General features: G+C 44.5%; 3 protein-coding genes across 4 annotated transcripts; 2 read left to right on the top strand and 1 right to left on the bottom strand.

Annotated features, from left to right (window-relative positions):
• Nucleotides 1–2,748: 2,748 nt before the first annotated feature.
• LOC145555193 (uncharacterized) lies at nt 2,749–7,756 on the bottom strand. The gene is made up of 3 exons (XM_081616636.1): nt 7,655–7,756; nt 4,771–4,873; nt 2,749–3,782 (listed from the first exon to the last, which is right to left on the bottom strand). The coding sequence occupies exons 1-3, from the start codon at nt 7,754–7,756 to the stop codon at nt 2,749–2,751; spliced, it is 1,239 nt and encodes a 412-aa protein (XP_081472762.1).
• Nucleotides 7,757–10,125: 2,369 nt separating this feature from the next.
• On the top strand, nt 10,126–12,642 carry LOC103477185 (D(1)-like dopamine receptor). Its single transcript, XM_008430131.3, has one exon. The coding sequence runs from the start codon at nt 10,679–10,681 to the stop codon at nt 12,149–12,151; it is 1,473 nt and encodes a 490-aa protein (XP_008428353.1). The 5' UTR covers nt 10,126–10,678; the 3' UTR covers nt 12,152–12,642.
• Nucleotides 12,643–18,730: 6,088 nt separating this feature from the next.
• Nucleotides 18,731–22,851, top strand: fgfbp3 (fibroblast growth factor binding protein 3). Of its 2 annotated transcripts, none has more exons than XM_008430129.3 (3): nt 18,731–18,856; nt 21,375–21,648; nt 21,966–22,851. In XM_008430129.3, the coding sequence occupies exons 2-3, from the start codon at nt 21,380–21,382 to the stop codon at nt 22,408–22,410; spliced, it is 714 nt and encodes a 237-aa protein (XP_008428351.1). In that variant the 5' UTR covers nt 18,731–18,856; nt 21,375–21,379; the 3' UTR covers nt 22,411–22,851. The 2 variants fall into 2 exon arrangements, with proteins under 2 accessions (XP_008428351.1, XP_008428350.1); XM_008430128.3 differs by having other exon boundaries at nt 18,791–18,967.

The following is a 22,851-nucleotide window of genomic DNA, read 5'->3' as shown; positions in this document are numbered from 1 at the left end:
AGCAGCAGCAGCTACAACAGCAGCAGCAGCAGCTAACTGTTGCTCATTATTTCTATGATCTGAATCCTCAGGCTCTGGAGTTTCAGCACTGTAGGCTCAGTGCAACAGTTTGACCAAAGTTAAAAAGACACATGTTTTCATGTGAAGGAGTAAATGACGGACAAGCAATGTGACAGAACCAGAAGGTCCAGAGAAAAGTTATGACTATGAATAAAACCACTCAGCAGACTGAGAGGAAGTTCAACTCTTTCAACATCATTTCTGTCTGCTGGTGGAGCGACGTTTCCATCATCACACAACCCATCGGCCTGATTGAAGCTGATAAGTCCAGTTTTCTGCACGTATCATTTTGTGAATCACAGAAAATCCTCCATCAATTTAGATCCATTCCTAAAAGTCAGTTTTATGTTGTAAAACTGTCCCACGATGGAGAAAGTTGCTCTTAAATTTGAGATCTGTTACCAGATTAATATTCCAGAATATTCTAAATTTAAGAAAAGTAATTCTTCAGTGTGGCTAAAATGTAGAAGTTTACTTCCAGAGAAAAGCTGCTGACCTTCCTTCTGTGAGTGGAGCTGGAGTCAGTTGTGTTTGGCTGAAGGTTCATGTTGAGGTGAATGTCCTAGTCAAAGGGCCGCGGATGCATTCCTGTTGGGAGCTTTGACCCGTTCTGCAGTCTGGACCCCCGGCCTGTGAATCCAAACACAGCAGGGTCACGACCTCGCCATGTTTGTTCGAGGTCGCGATAGGTGTCACAGCGGCCATGACTGGCTCCGGAATGACAACAAGTTCAGCTGCAGCGTTTCCGCCTAATTTGTCGGCGTTTTTCTTTCCCAAAGCCGGAGCTTAGCCGACAGCGCAGGCCGTTTAACTCCATCAGTGTTCCGTTTTATTTTCGAGCCGCTGTTGTTCCCCTGGACCCAGACCGCGACCCGGTTCTGTTTGAACAGCCCGGTTTATCAAATTGTTGTGATTGCGTTAGATAATTCAGCAGCAAATCCCTGAAACAAAGAGCAGAGAGTTAGCCAAACACGGAAGTTCACAGGTTGGCAGGGAGTCATTCTGCGACAGCTTTAATGTTTTCTGAGGAGAAAAACTTCACCGGAGTCTCATTGGACTTTTCCACCTGCTAAACTTCAGCTAACAAACATCAGAATGCTTTGGCTTTTTAAAGAATTTATCACTTCAGGTTTAAATAAAGAAAACTGGTGCTAACCTGAGTAAATATTGCAGGAACCAAAGCAGAAAGTTACTTTGTGTTTTCAACAGAGCTGCTCTGATTGGCCGTCCTGACTGCATGGAGCCGTTAGCACAGCCAGCTAACAGCCAGCTAACAGCCAGCTAACAGCTAGCTAGCAGCCAGACGTTAGCCTGGGTAATGAGTCTTTCTGCATGCTGTTTGCATGTTCTCCCTGTGCGTGTCCTGCTTCTCCCTGGATACTCCGGCTTCCTCCCACCTTCCAGATACATGCAGACTAAAGCTGAAGAGGAAAAGGAGCTAATTTCACTCAAAAAGTTACATGGAAGTTTCAAAAGTAAAAAGATTTTTCTCTCTAGAAAATATTTGAGATTACTGGTAATATAAAAATATATTTATTTATTTTTAGCAAATGTTCAAACTCAGAAGTGTCATTTTTTTCTGATTATTTTGGCAGAAAGTTACTCTTTTTATCTCGCTTTGTTGTGAAATGTCCTCAGGTTTAGTCTCCAGCTGCAGTTCTGATCTTTGCTCCATTCTAACTTTTTTTTCTGCTGCCACCCTAACAGGAAGTCATGGTTGCTTTGAAGCAATCTGATTGGCTGAGAGGTTTTACTTTCATGCTACACTGCCCCCTATGGGTCTGGCATGTTCAGATCAACGCTCAGGGGATTTATCCGCGTTCATTTGAATGAAAACTTTTCTAAAACAGATCCTGTTTGTCTGATGTTATGTGGGATAGATATTGGCTTTTAGGAAGACTCAGATACTTCTCACAAAACTGGTTGCCATAGCAACCAGTAACAGCATTTTGTGATCAGCTGCTTCTGTTTTACATTCATCCCAAACCAAGGAAGCCTGTTTCCTAACACAGCAGCATGCAGGGGTTTCATGTTGTTTTGTGCTTTTCTTTCTCCTTTCAGGATTATTTCTAGTTTTACTTGATTCTTGTAAAATATCTTTATTAAGTGTTTTGCCAAGCTGAATGTATTATTATTATTTCTCCAGGCATTAGTGGCTGTGATGTGTTGAGTTTTTCTCAAGTCTCCGTTTCTTGTGCCTTTCTGTTGAGAAAAGTATCTTTAATGAGATTTGATCCCAGATTTGTCTCCAATCCAAAGTATTTTTGTATTTTTCCTGTAGATGTTTGTCACCTTAGAGGAGTTTGGAGGTTTTATTGGTAAACCAGAAGGACTGGATCAGCAGCGGTCCAGTCAAAGCCTGCCGGTGCAGAAAGTCTCTGAGCTGAAAACACGTCTGACCTGCTGGTGACCTCCTGCTTTAGGCGACTGCAGCTTGCATGACTGGTTCAGACGGCCATTTTTTACAGTGTATCCGTCTGTCCCTGCTGTAAAAGCAGTGCGGGCCGTCTGCGTGTCTCTGTGTGAGTGTTGTTGCTGAGTGCAGTGACCTGAGGTTACACTCTCCCTGTTCCCGTTAGCGTAAATATCCCTCTATTAGCAACAAGTGATCTGAAAGCTCCGATCTGTCAGAGCCGCTGGAAGCTTTTAGACAGACAACAGAGGAAAACCAGCGGCAGCGGCGTCCCTTTAACCCTTCCGCCGGCCGCTCAGCGCTTCGGCTGCAGCGCAGGAACGTCCTGCTGCAGCGCAGGAACGTCCTGATGCAGCACAGGAACGACCTGCTGCAGCACAGGAACGACCTGCTGCAGCGCTGGAACCTCTTGCTGCAGCGCAGGAACCTCCTGATGCAGCACAGGAACCTCCTGCTACAGCGCAGGAACCTCCTGCTACAGCGCTGGAACCTCCTGATGCAGCACAGGAACCTCTTGCTGCAGCGCAGGAACCTCCTGATGCAGCACAGGAACCTCCTGCTACAGCGCAGGAACCTCCTGATGCAGCGCAGGAACCTCCTGATGCAGCACAGGAACCTCTTGCTGCAGCGCAGGAACCTCCTGATGCAGCACAGGAACCTCCTGCTGCAGCACAGGAACCTCCTGATGCAGCACAGGAACCTCCTGATGCAGCACAGGAACCTCCTGCTACAGCGCAGGAACCTCCTGATGCAGCGCAGGAACCTCCTGCTACAGCGCTGGAACCTCCTGATGCAGCACAGGAACCTCTTGCTGCAGCGCAGGAACCTCCTGATGCAGCACAGGAACCTCCTGCTACAGCGCAGGAACCTCCTGATGCAGCGCAGGAACCTCCTGATGCAGCACAGGAACCTCTTGCTGCAGCGCAGGAACCTCCTGATGCAGCACAGGAACCTCCTGCTGCAGCACAGGAACCTCCTGATGCAGCACAGGAACCTCCTGATGCAGCACAGGAACCTCCTGATGCAGCACAGGAACCTCCTGCTGCAGCACAGGAACCTCCTGATGCAGCACAGGAACCTCCTGATGCAGCACAGGAACCTCCTGATGCAGCACAGGAACCTCCTGCTGCAGCACAGGAACCTCCTGCTGCAGCACAGGAACCTCCTGATGCAGCACAGGAACCTCCTGATGCAGCACAGGAACCTCCTGATGCAGCACAGGAACGTCCTGCTGCAGCTGCTGCAGCACAGGAACCTCCTGATGCAGCACAGGAACCTCCTGATGCAGCACAGGAACCTCCTTCCTGTCCTACCAGACAGGAAGTGGATCGTCTTTCTGAGGTTTGATACGTTGATCAGAGGCAGGAGCCCCGACCCGAACCGGGTCAAAATATGACCAAGAGCATCTAGTTTTCCAGACCAACTCCTGCAGGCCTGTTCTCTCTACATGCAGGAGAAAACAAAGAACCAGTTTTATGAAACCTGAAGAGTCGAAACTTTTTACAGCCACAAAGTTTCACGTTTTAATTTTTATGTGATGCAATCAGCAAAAAGTTGTGAATAATTTTGAAATGAAAACAAAATGTTCCATGTTTTTTTACATTTGTTTACAAAAATCTTAAAAGTGTGGCATGCATCTGAATTCAGCCTCCTGAGTCAGAACCATTTCATTTTAAACATGTATTACTGTATCATGAAATACTAAAACACGTTTACATGAACGCAGGTTAATGTAGGAATACTTTCAGTTTTCAGCAGATTCAGATTCATCTTCCTGCTTCTTTAAACAGAGCTTATCTCGGCTCTCCTCCTCTCACCCAACATGGCTCCCGTCTGCTCCCACTGTAAATATTTATGAACGTGTGAGGTGCTCAGAGGTTCACGGTCGCATCTAAAAGGCTTTCTGCCCGAACGCTGCAATCAGTCAGGGGTTCAGGTGTCGGTCCTGCTGCTTCAAAATGACACTAAAGGACAGCAGAGGAAAACAGTTCAGAAAGTGTTTCTTTCTTTAAAACGCTTCTTCTTCTGCTAATTCCTGCAATTCTTTAAATCTAAGCTCAACAGTGTCAGTTCCCATCAAACAAAAATAAAAACCTGATGCAGGTGCATCAAGCATATCTGACCTCAGAGTCTCAGCAGATTCAGTCCAACGTCAGAGCGGGACGCTCAGAGAAACGACCACAAACCTCAAGAGCTCCATGTCTGACTCTACAGGCAGGTTAAAGGTCAAAGGTCATGAAAAGGTTAGAAAAAGACTGTGAGGAAGGGTGGAAGTAAGCCATAAGGCCTCCTGCCACCTGTCCAGCACGGTGGTGGAGGGATGGTGACGTTTAGCTGCTCCAGAACCTGGAAACCTTTCAGCTGCAGGTTGATGCGGATCTGAGGGTGAATCTCTTCCTCCTGTGGAGATTCAATTTAAAACCAGCTGCTCGTCTTTTACCCGATGTGGCAACAGTTTGAATCTTCCGTTTCTGAAGACGTTCCTGTCCGCAGCAGCTCGCCTCCACGTTTATTTTCTTATCCTCCTTTTTCTCCTGCAGGTTAAAGTAGAGCTGGAGAAAAATCAATTCTATTGATCACATGTTTGACTTTGTGGAGGATTTAATCATTTTTTTCCCACCGATGCTTTTCTTGGGTTTTTGGCTCAGAGTGACAGCAGAACTCCAGGGCGGCCATCTTGTTTTACAGCTTCTGTTTGAGTTCAGAATTAATTTTATTCCAATAATGAAGTCACAACGTTAAAACATTACAGTCATAGAAATACTAGAATATGACAATAAAATCTAAATGATACCAGAATAAAGTCTTAATGTTAGGAGAACAAAGTAATAATTTTATAAAAACTCCAACATGAAAATAACAAAAAATCTTTGTTCTTGTAATTTCAGACGTTCTTCTGGTAAAAATGCCTTTTTGTTCTGTTAGTGTTATGACTTTATGCTCATATTTACTCTGTTATATAATTCACTAAAGTAATGATTAAAATAAAAGTCACTTTTTAAATATTTTTTTGACATTTGTAATTTATTTTCTTAGAAAACAAAAAAAATGTTTAAAATTGGAAATTTCATCTGGTGCGAAATATTTATTTTATTTTAAAGCCATATTTTAAAGGCAGCCATTAAGGCTGAATTATTCCTTGCAATCAATAAAATGAGCACAACTAATACAATTTGATAGAAATAAAGTGAAGTAAATAAGATTGTAGACTAAAAACAGGAAACGAGAACCGAACTAAACCCAGAGGATCCTCTGGTTCTCGGCTTTACTTCAGAAATGAGGAGCTTCAGATCCCAGGTCCTCTCAATGGAGCCATTGTTCTGTGAAAACTGAACATGTTTATCCTTAAATCCACTCGTTTCAGGGAATCATGGGAGATAAACTGCGGTTTCTGGATCGAGGATTTACTGATGAGCATCATCAGGATTCAGGAGGATCAGCTGAACAAAGAGGGGAAACCTGAAATCCCAGAGCTCCCAGTGCGGCGCAGACCAGCTCAGCTGGTGAAAACCACTGAAGGGAGCAGAAACGCTCCGAGGGTCGTTCAGCTGCTGGTCGGTCACTTTAAACACCAACCTGCCTCAAGTTTGTCTTCTATTCAACAAGATCCTTCAAAATAAAACCCTGTAATTAACTCGACTTTACCTTCACCCTGAGATTTACAAAACAGAGGATGTAAAGTGTGATTCCTCCGAGTTCTCACCGGCAGACGTTTGTTTTTCACACAGGCCTGCAGCAGCGGGTTGGAGGCTGAAATCCCGGGTTGTTTTGGGGGAAAGTTTCTAAATCCAGAAACAAACCGAGCCAATCGGAGAGGACCACCGTGTTTAGGAAGCTGGTGGAGATCAGCTCAGCTACGGGCTGCAGCAATCTGACTCCGACAACAACCTGATTACATTCACACAAAAACAATCAATAAATGATACTTTTGGTTCCTCTTCTACTCCTGTAGTTCAGGTTAAACTACTTTATGTTGGAAGTTCGGAGGATTTCTCTCCACCTGATATTAATTTCTGCCCATCAATCAGGGAAGTTTTATAAACCCCGACATCCATCAATCTGCAGAATAAACAATTATTTACTAGAGGAAAACATCTCAGACCAATGAAAAGATTCAGACTGAGGGTTGATGAGCGCCACCTGCAGGCCTCAGTCAGCTGATTAAAGGTTAAAGGTCAGGAAAAGGTCATGACCGAAAGAACGAGATCACGGGTACAAGCGGCCGAAATGGGTTTCCTCCTCCGCAGGGTGGCTGGGCTCTCCCTTAGAGAGAGAAGCTCGGTCATCTGGGAGGGACTCAGAGTAGAGCCGCTGCTCCTCCACGTCGAGAGGAGCCAGTTGAGGCTCGGGCATCTGGTCAGGATGCCTCCTGGACGCCTCCCTGGTGAGGAGTTCAGGTCCCACCAGGAGGAGGGGAGACCCAGGACACGCTGGAGGGACGATGTCTCTCTATGGCCTGGGAACGCCTTGGGGTTCCTGGAGGAGCTGGAAGAGGCTGGGGAGGGAAGTCTGGGCCTCCCTTCTGAAGCTGCTGCCCCCAAGACCTGACCCGGATAAGATGGATGGATGGATGGATGGATGGATGGATGGATGGATGGATGGATGGATGGATGGATGGATGGATGGATGGATGGATGGATGGATGGATGGATGGATGGATGGATGGTCAGGAAAAGGTTGTAAAAAGTGTTTAGTTTGAGATCGTGAAGGGAAGCAGAGGCCAAAGTCAGCAGAAACATGTCACTCCAGTTATCAGGCATGGTGGTGGTAGGTGGTCATGTGGGCTTGTTGTCCAGCCAACATTTCAGTCATTTAAATCTCGTTTCCACTGAGTGGGAAGTTGGGACTCCACGGCCAACAGACCAACTGGACCAGCAGGATTTAACCCAAACGCAGCGCGAGGCGTTCAGGTGACACACAGAAAAAACGATTTCAGCAAAAAACTGGATTTGAGCATCAAGACTTTGTGACTGTTTCACTGACGTTTGGTTACCATGGATACTGTCTTTAAACCAATCAGATGAAGTAGTTTTTAAAATCAGATGGAAAGAAATGCTTGGTTCTGGTTGGAACCGAAGCCAGAATGTTAGGAAAGAGCATTTCAACCACTGGTTCAGTCAGGGGGAAACCATTAAACCCAGTTGACCTGTGAGTCACGGCGTCATGTTAAATCCGTTTCACAAAGCGGTGGAGTTTAGACGGACTGAACCAGGTTAACTTCTTCTCAGCCGCTCCCTCCAAACCGCAGAGCTGCAGAACGCAGCAGGCTGCACACGTCTCCATCACCTCAGCCTGGTTTCACATGAGTGCATGAGTCAACAAGAGCTGCAACTTACAGCTGTTTGCAGACAAGAAGCCGTCCTCCACAGACACGCCGCGCAGCTCCCGCCCAACAGCTCAACCAAAACAGTGATTAAGGTTTCAACTCTTCACCTCGACGTCAGAAGTGCCGGCGGATCCGCCACCGGGTGTAATTACAGGTGAGGAGACGGGCGGCGGTCCAGCTCGATCTACCTGCTTGCGTCAAAGATGACTTTACCTTCACCTCGAAGCTCCGACACACGCCGGCGTTCAAACAGCAAATCTAAAATCAGAGAAGAGAAGCAGCCGCTGCAGATTAGAGGCTGTAAGCAGCAGCAGAGGACACAGATGAACTGTTCACCGTTCACTGAACTGGTTCATTTCATTCCTCCTGAAGCGAAGAGCGGCTCAAACTGAGTTTTACTCTTCTTACTAATAAAATGCATCAATGTTGTTTTTCTTATTGTCTAATAAAAGCTGTTAAAAGAAGCATAAAATAGCATAAGACTGAGAAAGTTCAAAGGTCAGTTCACATTTAAATTTGCTCCTAAAATTTGGAATAATTTCCAAAACCAGCAACAGTAACTAGTAAAATGTTTTAATGTAAAGTAGAATCATATGAATATTAACAGTTTACATGCTAACAAACAAACAAACTAAACTAAACTTTGGTAAAAGTTTTTACAATCAAACTTGTTACCATGTTGTTTTTATAACAACACAAAAATATCAAAGAAACCATTTTTATGAACTCAAATAAAACAAAATATGTGATGATGAATAACAACTGAGACACATTTAGAAAGTTTCTGAACCAAAACCTCACTAAACATTTTGAAAACAAGTTTCACCACCAACATGGAGCCAGAGTCATTACAGCTCAACAGATTCACAAAAACACACTGTTGTGTTTAAAATATGTGTATTTTATGATTATATGTTTCCAAACGGGGCTGCACAGTGGAACAGTGGGTAGAGCTGTTGCCTTGCAGCAAGAAGGTTCTGGGTTCGATTCCCGGTCTTTCTGCATGGAGTCTCCATGTTCTCCCTGTGCATGGTGGGTTTTCTCCAGGTACTCCGGTTTCCTCCCACAGTCCAGAAACATGACTGTCAGGTTAATTGGCCTCTCCAAATTGTCCCTAGGTGTGAGTGTGTGTGTGTGTGTGCCTGGTTGTGTGTCTCTGTGTTGCCCTGCGACAGACTGGTGACCTGTCCAGGTGACCTGTCCAGGTGACCCCGCCTCTCACCCAGAACATTAGCTGGAGAGGCAGCAGCACCTCCTGACCCACGGAGGGACAAGGTGTAAGAAAATGGATGGATGTTTCCAAACGGGAAAGAAAACGATCTAAAACTCTGTAGAGGCAGAAGAGAAGAAACGTGGCGCCACCTTGTGGATAAAAATATTATCACGGTTTACAAAAGCAATTTTTATAATAATATTTCTGCTGCTTAAGTTCAGTTTTTAATTTATTTCAAGTTAAAGGAAATTTATCAGAATTTGTCTGAAGAAGAATAAAAAATAAAATTCACCAGCTTGACTCATTTTTAACTTTATATTTATTTATGAAATGTAAAAATCTTTTCAAATTCCTCAAAAATAAAATAATTTGGAGAAATTTTGTGAATGAATTTTTCTGTGATTTAATATTTTCACTCAATTACTTATTGTTCAAATAATAAACAACTGATTTATGAAAAATGATTCTGTCCCTGGAGATTAAACACATAAATGATGCAGAATAAAATTAATTTGTAAACGTGAAACAAAAACCTTCCTGGAATTAACTGAATTCAGCCAGCAGAGGGCGCTGTGGAGCCAAGAGTCACCTGGTTCCAGTTACAATTAGAATAAAACATATTTAAAGGACCAAACGAACAGAAGTTAATCTATATATTAAATATAAAAATCAATAATCTGTGTGTTTAATAGAGGTGAGACTGGAGGATGAGGATCAGTTTAGTGAATCTGTTATTTCTGCACAGACGGTTTTATCAGAGGTTGAGTTAAAAATCTTCACTCCGAATCCAGAGACCAAACAAAAACACCGAGATTAAGAATTAATCTGAGAAAAAAACCAAAAGCGTTTAATTTTCCAGTTGATCAAAAACAGAAAAGAGAGAAAACTGGAAAATGATTTTTCATGAGCTGCGTTTGATCGATCTGTGGAGAAACAAAGACCGAAACTGGCGAAACCACGTAGAAATATGAATAATGTGAAAATAAGATCAATTCTGATCCTTTACAAGAATGAGGAATAAAATAAAGAAATAAATGAAGTAAATTTAAATGATAAAATCAGGACGAACAAAATAAAAATTAAGATAAAATCAGATAAATGTATTAAAACGCTGACATGGAATAAAGAAAAATGGAATAAAATGTTATTTAAATCAGTTAAAATATTAAGAGAAAATAATTACTCGCTTTTTAAATTTGTTTTTGGTTCATTTTAATATTTTCTTTTACTAAAAATGATTTGAAAATCAAACCTGCAGAAAAGAATCTAAATATTTTAAAGATATAAATGTTTGAATTTGATTCAGTCTAATGAACCGTTTTGATCAGAACCGGTCAGAACCGTCAGAGCAGCAACAGGGAGGCGGATGATGCAGCAGCTGCAGCAGCTGCTGCTGCAGCAGCGGGAACCTGAATCTGTTACCTGCAGCGGACAGAGCGGAGGTCAGTCCACTGTGGCTCAGTCTGCGACCACACACGGAACCAACCGGTTCCCCTCGAACCGGAACCTCCGGACTCCCCAGCTGTCTCTGGTTTCTGTCCTCTCAGGTTTTGTCCTCTTCTTTGGACCGAATTGTCTCTGATTCTGGGAGACAAATCTGCAGATTTTCTGGTTTATTTTTCAGTCAGACTTCAGATTCTTAGATCTGCTTCTCTTTGGTGATTCCATGGAAAACGACACGGTGTGGAGTAATTTCACCCAAGTTCTCTCCGAACTGAACGGGATGGGCGGTGAGGAAGAGGAGGGAGAGGAGGAAGGCGTGAGAGGGAACGGACTGCGCGTCCTGATTGGCTGCATCCTCTTCCTGCTCATCGTGTCCACGCTGCTCGGGAACACGCTGGTCTGCGCCGCCGTCATCAAGTTCCGCCACCTGCGGTCCAAAGTCACCAACTTCTTCGTGATCTCGCTGGCCGTGTCCGACCTGTTCGTGGCCGTGCTGGTGATGCCGTGGGAGGCCGTGACCGAGGTGACCGACAGCTGGCTGTTCGGAAGCTTCTGCGACGTGTGGATCACCTTCGACATCATGTGCTCCACGGCCTCCATCCTCAACCTGTGCATCATCAGCGTGGACCGCTACTGGGCCATCGCCAGCCCCTTCAAGTACGAGCGGAAAATGACGCACCGCGTGGCGTTCGTCATGATCGGGGTGGCGTGGACGCTGTCCATCCTCATCTCCCTCATTCCGGTGCAGATGAACTGGCACCGGGCTCAGGAGGAGGACGGCGCGCTGATGGAGGACGTGGCGGCCATATTGGACAGGAACTGGACAAACTCCACCAACCTGACCGGAAGCGCCTCGGCAGCCATGAGCTGCGTGGCCAACCTGAACAAAACCTACGCCATCTCCTCCTCCCTCATCAGCTTCTACATCCCGGTTCTGATCATGATCGCCACCTACACCCGGATCTACCGGATCGCTCAGACCCAAATCCGCAGAATCGCGTCTTTGGAGCGGGCGGCGGAGCAGGCTCAGAACCAGGGCCACGGCGTGACCCGGAACCAGCAGCAGCACCGGGCCGCCGACGAGGCGTCGCTCAAGTCTTCGTTCAGGAAGGAGACCAAAGTTCTGAAGACGCTGTCCATCATCATGGGGGTGTTCGTGTTCTGCTGGCTGCCGTTCTTCGTCCTGAACTGCACCGTCCCGTTCTGCGACCCGCCGTGCGTCAGCGACACCACCTTCACCGTGTTCGTCTGGTTCGGCTGGGCCAACTCCTCCCTCAACCCGGTCATCTACGCCTTCAACGCGGACTTCCGCCGGGCCTTCGCCACCATCCTGGGCTGCAACCGCATCTGCTCCAACAACGCGGTGGAAGCTGTGAACCTCAGCAACGAGCTCGTCTCCTACCACCACGACACCACCTTCCACAAGGAGGCGCTGGTTCCCGCGCAGCCGCAGCAGCGGCCCCGCAACCTGAGCATGACCCTGGATGACCGCCTGGAGGACATGAGCGCCCGGTTCGACGAGGAGTCCAACATCTCCATCGGTTCTCCGAGCCACGACAGGCTGCTGCTGCTTCCGGCCGCCGTCCAGCTGGAGGACAGCGCGGAGATTTCCCTGGAAACCATCACACCCATGACGTCAGCAGCAGAACTGGACAACGAGGTGTTCATACCAGGACAGGTCCAGCAGGACGGGTAGGACCCAGCAGAACTCAGGGTAGCAATAGAAACTGATTAGTTTCACCAGATTCTGGTTTTATCTGATTCTTTTCTTTCTTTTCTCAAGAAGAAACTGCAAATGACCAAATATTTTCAAACTGTGGCTTTGATTTCAGTCATCCGTCCTGTGAGGCGCGTTGGGGGTATAAGGAGAATATAATCATTAAATGAACTGAATTAAGACACAATTTTACCAGAGAAAAAGTCATTTTATGAGAAGAAGCTTCAATAGTTACAATCTAATGTGAGAAAATTCATTCAGCTGGTTGTTTGTTTGGTTGATCATTTAAAACTCCTGATAATAATTTAATTCTAATGTGTTAAAATGTGTCTATTAAATCTTATAAGTAAAACTAATCACTTCACCAGGTGCTCAACATTCTTGTTTCACTTCTCATATAATTACTACTTTATCCTCACATTATTTCAGACTCTATCTTGTAATATTATGACTTTATTCTCTGCGTTAAATAACAAATCTTAGTCTGACCCTAATATTCAGAGTTTACCTGAATTCAAACATGTTTGTCAAACAAGATGGCCGCCCAGGCGAGCCGACATCTCTGAGCTGTGGAAACCCGAGGAGAGCAGGACGGAAAACATCCAGGTTTTCCAATAAGTTAATACCCAGAAATGTGATTAATCAATAAAATCGGTTTATGACCCAGTCCTGCTGGTCATCAATAAATGCTCTGACATCATGAAATGAACTGAAATGTTGAATACAGGACAAAGCCGACAGCTGGAGCTCAATCAGCTCCGTGGTTAAATGTTAACATGTTTCCTCTGTGGAGTTTGTAAAAAGCTGTTTTCCTCTTTGGACTCGTTCCTCTGTAGAAGCGTCTCATTGTGTTTCACCGTCATGATTCCACATCCTCCACATCCCGACCTGAACAGAACCAGCAGCTGCTGATAGAAACTTCCGTGTTTAGCTGATGAATGTCTGGAGGAATAAAACGTGTCGGTTTTCAGACGAGCAGCAGCTGATCATCGTTCACCTTTTCAGTGTTGAGCTGCTGGAAAATCTTTGACTTCAGAGTTAAAATAACGGAAAGCTGGACTGATGGAGGACAGAGTGAGTCAAATATTACAGAAGATACTCAGATTTGTGGCTCCAGTCCAGCTTTTCCTCGGCACCTGGTGAGAAACGAGGCACTGATTTTGTTAGAGGAGAACCTGGGATTTAAGATCATTCACTCATTTTACATTTGCTAAACACAACCAGCATAACTACTTAATGAATGCATAAATCAGCCTGTTCCCTCAGTTTGACCTCAGCATTGACCTCAGCATTGACCTTAGCATTGACCTTAGCATTGACCTCAGCATTGACCTCAGCATTGACCTCAGCATTGACCTCAGCATTGACCTTATCTATGGGTCGGTCAGTCAACCCTTGCTTTGACCAATCAAGCTTTGCTTTTATATTTTAGTTTCTTTTCTTACTCTCTCTGTTCTTCATCACAGTTTAGTGTAACCACCATTTAACTCATTTATTTCTATGTTTTTACTGGTAATTCAACTGCAAGACTATTTATTTATTTATTTATTATTCAGTTTTTTCCACTAGATTGAGCTAGGAAGATTAACATGAAATGTATTTACATAAAACTAAGTAGATAGACGGTTCATTTCAACACGATCAGGTTTTATAAATAATGGAGGTAAAAGTGATGAACAAGCTGCTGGTTTTGCTTTCTGAGCTGCTCTTTCATCTTCAGTCGGTGTCGAGTTGAAACGGAGCGGAGCTCTCAGGGCGCCGCGCCGTGACCTCCAGCCGCGCCGTGACCTCCAGCTGGGCTGTACAGCAGGCTGAGGCTTCGCTGCAGCCACATCTGATTCCTACCAGAAGGTCCTGATAATCCCTGAATAAAAATTATATCAAGTCCCCAGAAACAGATCAAGTAACTGTAAAACTCTGTATGATGGCATTTGGGATGGATCCAGCCTGATCAGGTCGGGATGTTTAAAGGAAATCTCATTTTTATTTTCCTCTGACGTTATGTGAGCTTCACTTCGGTTCCTCTGATCTCTGACTGAACGTCTGTTTGTCAGCCTTCAAACCCTCCTGCTGTCTCTGCTTCGTCGCTCCAGCTGGAATATTTACGACGTAATGAGACTTTGACACGTTTGATATGGAAGCTGATGCAGCCGGAGGAAATTTCTGATCCGATTCGCTGCAGATTCACTTCATTCCTGCTTTGTTTTGTTGCTGTAAAATGTAAATTCTCCATCTTGTTTTGCTCCTTGCTGTTAACTGACTTCCTGGTGTTAGAAATAAAACCATTTTCAGTAAAGACTCCTGAACACATTCAGCAGTTTTCTTCATATTATTTTGCTTCTTGATGAGTTTTAGTCTCAGAAAACTGCAGGAACATTTTCTGCAGCCCAACCAGGAATCGTTGCTATTAAACAATAAATCAAAACTGCATATACAAATTCAGAATTTATGCAATTTATTAAAACTTCAAGCTTTTTTCCCTCGTTGAGATTTTGGCTAAACCAGAAAGAAAAACCAGTTTATCTTCATTTGGTGCGTTGATATATTTTAAGATTTTCATTCATTCATAATAAAAACAATAAACACTTTATCCTGACGAGATGCAGTTTTTCTTCACCCTCATAAAAATGGAGGCAAAATAAAACTAAACTAAAACGGTTTAAAATAAAATGGTGAAAACATGAAAAAAACCTGAAACTTAGAAATTCAATAGTAAAATTATGCAGATTTTACTACATGGAAATGTTTTGGTAATTTTTTTAAACATTGAAAAATAAAAAAAAATAAAAAATTTATTTGGTACTTTATACCATAAAACTGCAGTTAATTATTTTGTGAAAAGTGTTTAAATATCAGGATAATTAAAGAAAGGAAATAAAACGTATCAGAGAAATAATAGAAATTAATTAATCCCAGAAGTTAATTTTTTTAAGGCATTTAAATGTTTTAAATTAAAAATGTGTTTTTAAACAGACTAAGCTTCTCGCCTCAATTTATGTTTAATACATTATTGTATAAATAATATTTTTTCATGCTGTAAACATATTTAGTCTTTAATTCGGCATAAAGTTCTTGATTCTCTGAGCTACAAGCATTTCTTATAATCGATACATTATCAATATTTATCTCTGCATTGATGTTGATCAGAAGATAAATTATGTCTGAATATAAAGATTATGTTTGATATTTTTGTTTAACCATCAGAGTGATTAAAGAGGAGCTGTTAGCATGTAGCCTGGTTACATCATGAGCAGCTGAGAGTGATGAGTTTCAGCCGCAGGCGGATCTTCAGACCGGCGCAGGTCGCGGCTCCCGCCGTTAATCAGCCGCTGATTGCAGCGGCTGATTGCAGCCGCTGATTGCAGCCGCCACTCAGAGACTCTTCTGATGCCTCAAGGACTCGGACCGTCACCCATCCAGCTGGCGCACAAACACTCTTCATCCCGATGAGGAGCAGGGAGGAAAGTCACCTCAGAGCTCCATCAGCAGCAACTCCTGATCTGCAAACACTAAGAAATCACTGAATCTGAATCTGGTTTTAAATCTGCTGGGCTCCTTCTGGGTAGATCCACCAAATCAGGTCAAAGCTTCATTATGGGATCAGAGCCGTTTGTCTCAGATGAATCAGAGTCTCTGTGTATATTTTCTGTATCATACATGACAGTCCTGGACTTTGTGGTTCTGGTTCTGTTGTGTATTTCCTCCTGTTAAACAGCAGCTGTTCCTCCCCACATGCTGCTCAGGAGACGGAATCAGGAAGACCTGATGCAGCTGACTTTGACTTTCTGCTGGTCATTTTAGAAGCATTATTTATTTTACACAACGTGTTTGGAGAACAAAACTAATCTCAGTTTTAGTTTTATGATGTTTTAATGGCTTTTTAACCAATAAATGATCAATAAATTAGTTTCTTATTTTCAATTTAGCTCATATTCTTAGAGCAACCAGCAGGGGGCGTCAGAGCCCAACAACAACAACCTCTACCGTTTCTTTTCCTCTATTTTAACCCACCAAACCAGCTCTGATCATTGTATAAAGTAAGTACACCCCTGTCAGTCTCATCAACAGACCATAGAAACACTTTAGTTCTCTTTAAGAACCAGGCAGTCGGACTTTAAGGCGTTTTCATCTCTGTTCTCCGTTTTGTGATCGATTTATCCAACAGAACCAGAACCTGCTGCTTCTGCAGCATCAGAGTTCATCACCACAGCAATACAGACACACATCATCCAGTTGAAAACATCCAGTCTGTCTGCAGATATTATTATTATTATTTTATTCAACAAACGGTGCACAGATGGAAATATTAAGCACATCAAACCTTCTTCTTCTAAAACTTCATTTTTACTGTTCCAATAAAAAACCTTCAAACTTTTCTGGACCTTCAGAGACAGAAAACAATGTGAGCTGTGTCTTTCATTTGATTTTCAGTGGTTTTCCCACATGTTTGACCTTCTGCACTCGGTTTTAGAAACCCAGCAGCATCTATCATTTAAAACTTTACAACCTTCTAAAAGGTGGGAAAAATAAATTTGAAGGTTATTTGATGACAGTTGTTGACACAGAGCAACCATCAATATTTAATCAAGTTTCTACAAAGCAAATAAAAGTTTGTAAAGGTTATCTGCATAATTAAACTGATTAAATAAATAACTAAACCCTATAAAATGCAGGAATGATGCTTTTGGTAAAATAATACAAGATACAAGACAACTGAGCTGTTATGGAGGAAACTGGGATTTACTGGTTCCCAGCAGCTAACAGGATGAAACGGTTGGAGCTAAACTGGATCTGAAAACGGATCATGTTTCTGATAAGGTTCAGTTAAACTCTCTCTGAGGTAAATAAAGTAAGAGCAGAGAAACTTTCCTGCTTTAAACCCAAGGAAAGAGAGACTGAAATAATCCGTCCATTCATCCGTGAAAAGCCTCCTCTGATGTCCTTTTGACCAAACTTTAATAAATGATGCTGCCCAGCTTCAGGACTCTGGGTGAAAAACAAGGTGACATATTTGTTGCTGATGGGTCCAGACTGGGCGGAACGGCGCGTTTTCTCTGCCTCGGTTCATCCTCCCTCCCCAGGCAGAGACTTGGCAGCGTCTCTGGAGGAAGGAGTTGGGATCAGCGTGGAGGCCTGAGCTGAATGAGAAGGAGCTGGCCGCCGACCACCGGGTGTCAGTGGGGGGTTAAGCCGTGACCCAGATTCCTGCAGGAGTCTTTGTCCTGCAGCCGGGAGAAGATCCTGCCCAGCGGCTCCTCAGAGAGCCGAGGAGCAACCAGAGAGGAGCTTCTGTCCTGGAGGAGCCAGAAAACGGCCCAGTGACGTTCATCACTACGCTAATAAATACATTAACCAGGTTATTCTGGTCAGACTCATTATGAATTAATGGACAACATCAACCTGGTGACACTCTGATCCGTTACCTTGGAAACCACAGGAGCTGCATTTACATTACAGACGCAAAACTCTGTCAAAAATACAAACAATTTAGCAATTATTGTTTCCGTCAAATAAGAAACACAATTAAAATCGTGAATAAGTTTGTTCATGTGATAAATCATCATCATCATCATCATCATCATCATCATCATCATCATCATCATCATCATCATCATCATCATCATCATCATCATCATCATCATCATCATCATCACCATCATCATCCTCCTGCCTCTTCCTGTCGACTTCTTCGTCTTTTCCTCCAGTAGTAACATCCAGCTGTTGATCACGTGACTCATGATCCAAAAATAATGTTTCCATTGCAGTTTTGCAAAATATATTAATATTGATATTAATATTGAAGCTGGAACTGAATTTCATCCTGTAGCAAAAACTTTATATTGAAAAATGTGAGTTTTTTCTAAATGATCCATCAAACACGTTTATTTTCATAATTCCAATTTTCACGATTTCATGATTAATGGACAGCAGCTGGTGGACGATGCTGGACTGAGGAAAGTGTTTCATGTTGAGTCAGAATCAGAGGGAGGAGATGAGCAAACAGAGGATCAAACTAACAGATTATCTGTTAAACCCAAAGGAGATTAACAGAATAATCCAGACAGGAAAAATAAAAACAAAATGATCCAGGATAAAAAAGATACTTTAATGTTTCCATTTATCGCTCCGCCTTACAGACTGGAGTCCATGAAGCAGACGACATAATAATAATAATAATAATAATAATAATAATAATAATAATAATAATAATAATAATAATAATCATTGTGCATCAAGAATTGATTGTGGATCTAATTGGTTCCCACACATCGTGTCGGTTTTGTCACAGTGTCGTAGAGAAAATCAGATTTACTGGAGAACCTGAGGGTTCCGGTCCCGGTTCCGGTCCCGGTTCCGGGCGGTGTGAGAACCCGCTAACCGTCCCATGACCGGATCCAGGCTGGATTCAGATCCGGTGGATCCCAACATGCAGGAAACTCTGGCAGGATTCAGAGAAACCCTGCAGACTGTTGTTGTTTCCTCACAGATGCTTTCTGAGGGGGTAAATCTGGGGGGTAAAAGTGGGAGGGCAGTTCTTCGAACAGCTCCCCCCCCCCCCCTGGCTCCCCCCCGGGCCCCTCTTTCTCCCGCTCCTCCTTTATCCTCGTCTCCTGCCCTCCTTTATCCCAGTGTCTGCGGGCCCCTCGCTCTCACAGCGATCCGACCTCTCAGCAGCATCCAAGGGTACGAAACGGCAGCGACTGGCTCAACTTTCAGGGCCGAAGCTGCAGACGGAGAGTTGGGACTCATTAACCAGGATCAGAGGATTGTTACTGCGCTGCTGCCTGACACCTGGTGACTTTCTCTGCTCAGACTTCATTCTTCACGGCTGAGAAAGTCCAGAAATGTTTTTGATTTTAAAAAGATGCATTTGGTTTTGATTTAGCTGATTTCCAGAATGAATTTGATCTTAGTGGAGGGAGGAACGGATATTTCTGGATTTTCTCTGGATTTTCAAGATAAACTGTTAACTATATTAACTTCCAGTAACTTTTGCATCCAGCAATATTCAATATTCTGGTTGGTTCATTGTTTCCTGTAATTATTTCTCTCAGTGGAATGAAAGCATCATTTATTCGGTTGCACAGATTCACTGCATGAATATTGCAGCGTGTTTCCTCCTGATTTAGTGTTTGGGGCCTCGTTGCCATGGGTTACATGTACCTCTGGTTGGGGGTTGTAGGTTTGGAGGTTCGTTATCCTGATGGGAGAGTTTGGGGGTTCTGGGTCGACCATGGAGGAGTCGGCCGTCATCAGAGACCTGATCGCTGAGTCCTACACCAGGAATCACAGTGACACCATGATGAGATGTTACATCATCCATCCCCCGTTGTTGTTCCCCATGTGACCAATAGGAATAGACTTGTAGAAATGGAAAATGGTGGCCTTCCCTCAGTCTTTGCCTCAAACAGAGGAGGGAAAGTATCTCAGTGTCTTGTGACGGTGGGACGGAGCAACAGATGGAGATTTGGTTTAGGGGCCTTGCCTGAGTGCTGCTCCTCTTCCAGAGAGGACACAGGATGATGGATACGGAGGTTCCTTTGTCTGTTCGGACTCAGCCTGAAGGGCTGGACACATGGGGGGCGACGTTTCTCCCTCCATTTCACCTGCAAGACGAGGCGACTATCACTAACCCTCCTCCAGCCTGGGAACTGGAAGATGTGTGTGTGAGGCGTTTGGAGCTTGTACATGTAGACACACACACTGCTGAGCCATGTGTGCACAACAATGTTCCATCTTTGTAGCTGCCATTGCCATCTCCACCCATGTGTCGGGTTTCATCGGCCTGTTGCTGCTGTTTGTGCCCTGTGTGTTGAGCCGAATGGAGCCGAGCAGCTGCAGCTGTTCTGCCGTCTGATCGGGTCGCCAGCTGGAGGAGGTCGTCTTGGCAGAACCTCCTGCAGGAGAACCTGAGGTCCAGAATTCACTGGCGGTACTTTCTATTCCTCCTGGCCGTGGGAAACCCCGAATCCCCAGAATCAGTCGGATCATCTTTGCAGGAGGAATGTGTTGGATTCCCTGCTGGTCCTCTAACCTCCATGATCTGATCTCAGATGAGTGGAATGGATGAAAACAACATATTTAACCTGAGATACTGTAGGAATAATGTCTGATCTTTAGGTTGTAGCTGAATCCTGACAGACATTCCAGGTTGTGGCTCATAATGTGGAGGAACTGGTGACAGAAAACCAGATAGAAACCTCCTTAAAGGGGCACTCTGCCTTTAACTAGGTAATCCTGATGTATTAATCCATATTCTAAACCAGGGGTGTCAAACTCCAGTCCTCGAGGGCCGGTGTCCTGCAACTTTTAGAAGTGCCTCTGCTGCACCACACCTGAATAGAATAATTAGGTCATTAGCAAGGCTCTGGAGAACTGAGGAGGTAATTAAGCCATTTGATTCAGGTGTTTTGTACCTGTGGCACATCTAAAAACTGCAGGACAGCGGCCCTTCAGGACTGGAGTTTGACACCCCTGTTCTAAACGGTCCTGAAGGTTGTGGAGAATCTTTCATGGTCCAGCATGAAGACAGAGTCAGCTCAATCTGTCATTGGGCCGCAGTTAGTTTAGTTTGTGGTGTAAAATATTTCAGATCACAGAGACTGAAATTCCCCTTTAATCGACTGAATGGTGCATGAATCGTTTAGCTTCACTCTGAATACTCAGTTTATCCCAACACCAAGTCGCTCCTTACCGACTCCAGGTTCTTACAGTCATCACCATGTAGACCCAAAGTCTCTTCAGGCCCTGGATCCGGGCCAGGCTCTTCTGCAGCTAACACACCTGAGCTAACGAGACATGGGGCCACACCAGGTGTGTCCAGTTCTCCTCTAACTGATCCACATCTTGGATATGTTCCCCATGATGCTGCCACCATGAATAGAAACCGTATTAGCCTGACACCAGGTCAGTTTCCACCATCAAAACTCCGTAGAGACTCTCCAGTCTTTGTCAAAACGCCGTTGGGTTTTTAATCCCGCCTGAGGCTCTTGAGAGGATCCTGTGAGACCTTCCATGTTTCGGTCAGTTCTTAAGGTCCTGGTGGGGTTTTCATCCTGATTTGTTTGAACCAATGTTGGTTTTACATGTTTTGGTTTAAGCCTCCAGGCCCAAAGGTAGAATGGAAAACTGCTTCTCTGCTGTTTAACTTCCAGATCTTCAAAGTTCACACATTAACAGGTATCTCCTATCTGCTCCTCAGCCACCATGCGTGCTGCTCTGTGCTGCTGCGTCTTCCTCCTCTGCCTCGTCTTCCTGGCCGAGGCCAAGCGGACGCCTGGTCAGGACAAACGGGACAAACCTCGCCAGCCCCAGCCGTCGCCGCCACCGGCCCGGCGGTCCAGGAACCGCACGGTGCTCAGCTCCGGGGAGCTCAGCACCAAGCAGGGCCATCGCTGCACCTGGCAAACATCTGGTGAAGGTCTGGTGAGCCTGCTGGTGAACTGCTCCACAGAAACCGAGGGAGACGCAGAGAGGTGAGGCGAGACGTGGAGACATGATGAAAAGCTATCAGGTCTGTCAGTCCTGCACAGCTTTGAGCTTCATGCAGTGATGATGGCAGTGAGGAACCACAGGAGGGATCCATATATCCTGCACCGCGTTTTTGACCCGAGAAGGCGGCTTGCCTTGACAAAAGTCAGCTGAAGCAGGATTGGTTCAGGGTGTTTCACTAACAAATGGTTTGGAAATGGTCTTAAAAACGTTCTTTGGTTTAAACTCTCATCCAGTAGCTCAGTGCCTTTCCTGCCTTCAGTGTCCTGCAACCCAATCATCTGGTTGTTGTTGTTTCCAGGTACTGGTGTCGTTATGCTGGGAAACCCGACCTCTGCCAGGCCTACAGCGTGAAGTCCAGCCAGTACTGGAAGCAGCTGGTGGGAAAGCTGAAGAAACGGGAGAACGCCTGCGAAGGAGAGAAAGTGCTAAAGGCCAAAACCTGCAAAAAGGCGCCTGGCGAGGCCCACATGAAGCTGGCTCAGCGCAGCGGGGAGGAGGACAAGAACGGCGCCAAGGAGGGAGGGAAGAAGAAAGGAGAGGCCGGAGCGAAGAGCGCCGATGGAGGGAAGGTGGAGAAGAGAAAGAAGAAGGTGAAGGAGGATGAGGAGGAGAAAAAGAAACGGGAGGAGAGGACTGAGTTTGACGACGAAGGAATGGTGAACGACATGGAGCCGGTGCAGACGTACTGCAGCGACGGCTGGCACTCCGTCTGCTCCTTCTTTGTCAAGTTTTTTGAGGGCTGATTAAAAAAATTAGAGAAATTTGTTTTTTTTATTGATGATAGTGTGGATTAAATCTGAAATCAGTGGAGGAAAGTTGTGTTTTTAACCTTTTGGGGAATCTGGGCAGCTCATTTCTAAGGATTTGTGTAAAATTTCTCAATCTGCTCTCTGAAGGTTAGAGGAAAACCAATTTAATTCACATTTGATCGAGAATCTTCAGTAATTCTGTATATTTTTTAAAGGTTAATTGTTAGATCTAATCCATTAAAAACAGCTGTACTCTGTAAACCCTGTTAGTTAAAACAGATTCAGTTTCAATCTGCAGTAATAAGCTGATGAAGTGATGAAGTTTGTTGGGTTTTTATTGTTTTAGTTTCCTGATGTTTAGTTTTGTGATGTTGGATCATTTTTAACCAAATTCTGGATTTTCATAGACGACATTAAATGATCACCATTAACTGA

Source organism: Poecilia reticulata, chromosome 15, assembly GCF_904066995.2.
Source record: "Poecilia reticulata chromosome 15, P_reticulata-male-v2, whole genome shotgun sequence".
Classification (NCBI taxonomy): Eukaryota; Metazoa; Chordata; class Actinopteri; order Cyprinodontiformes; family Poeciliidae; genus Poecilia; species Poecilia reticulata.
The sequence above is the reverse complement of the archived record's forward strand: the minus strand, read 5'-3'. Positions and strand labels throughout refer to the sequence as shown.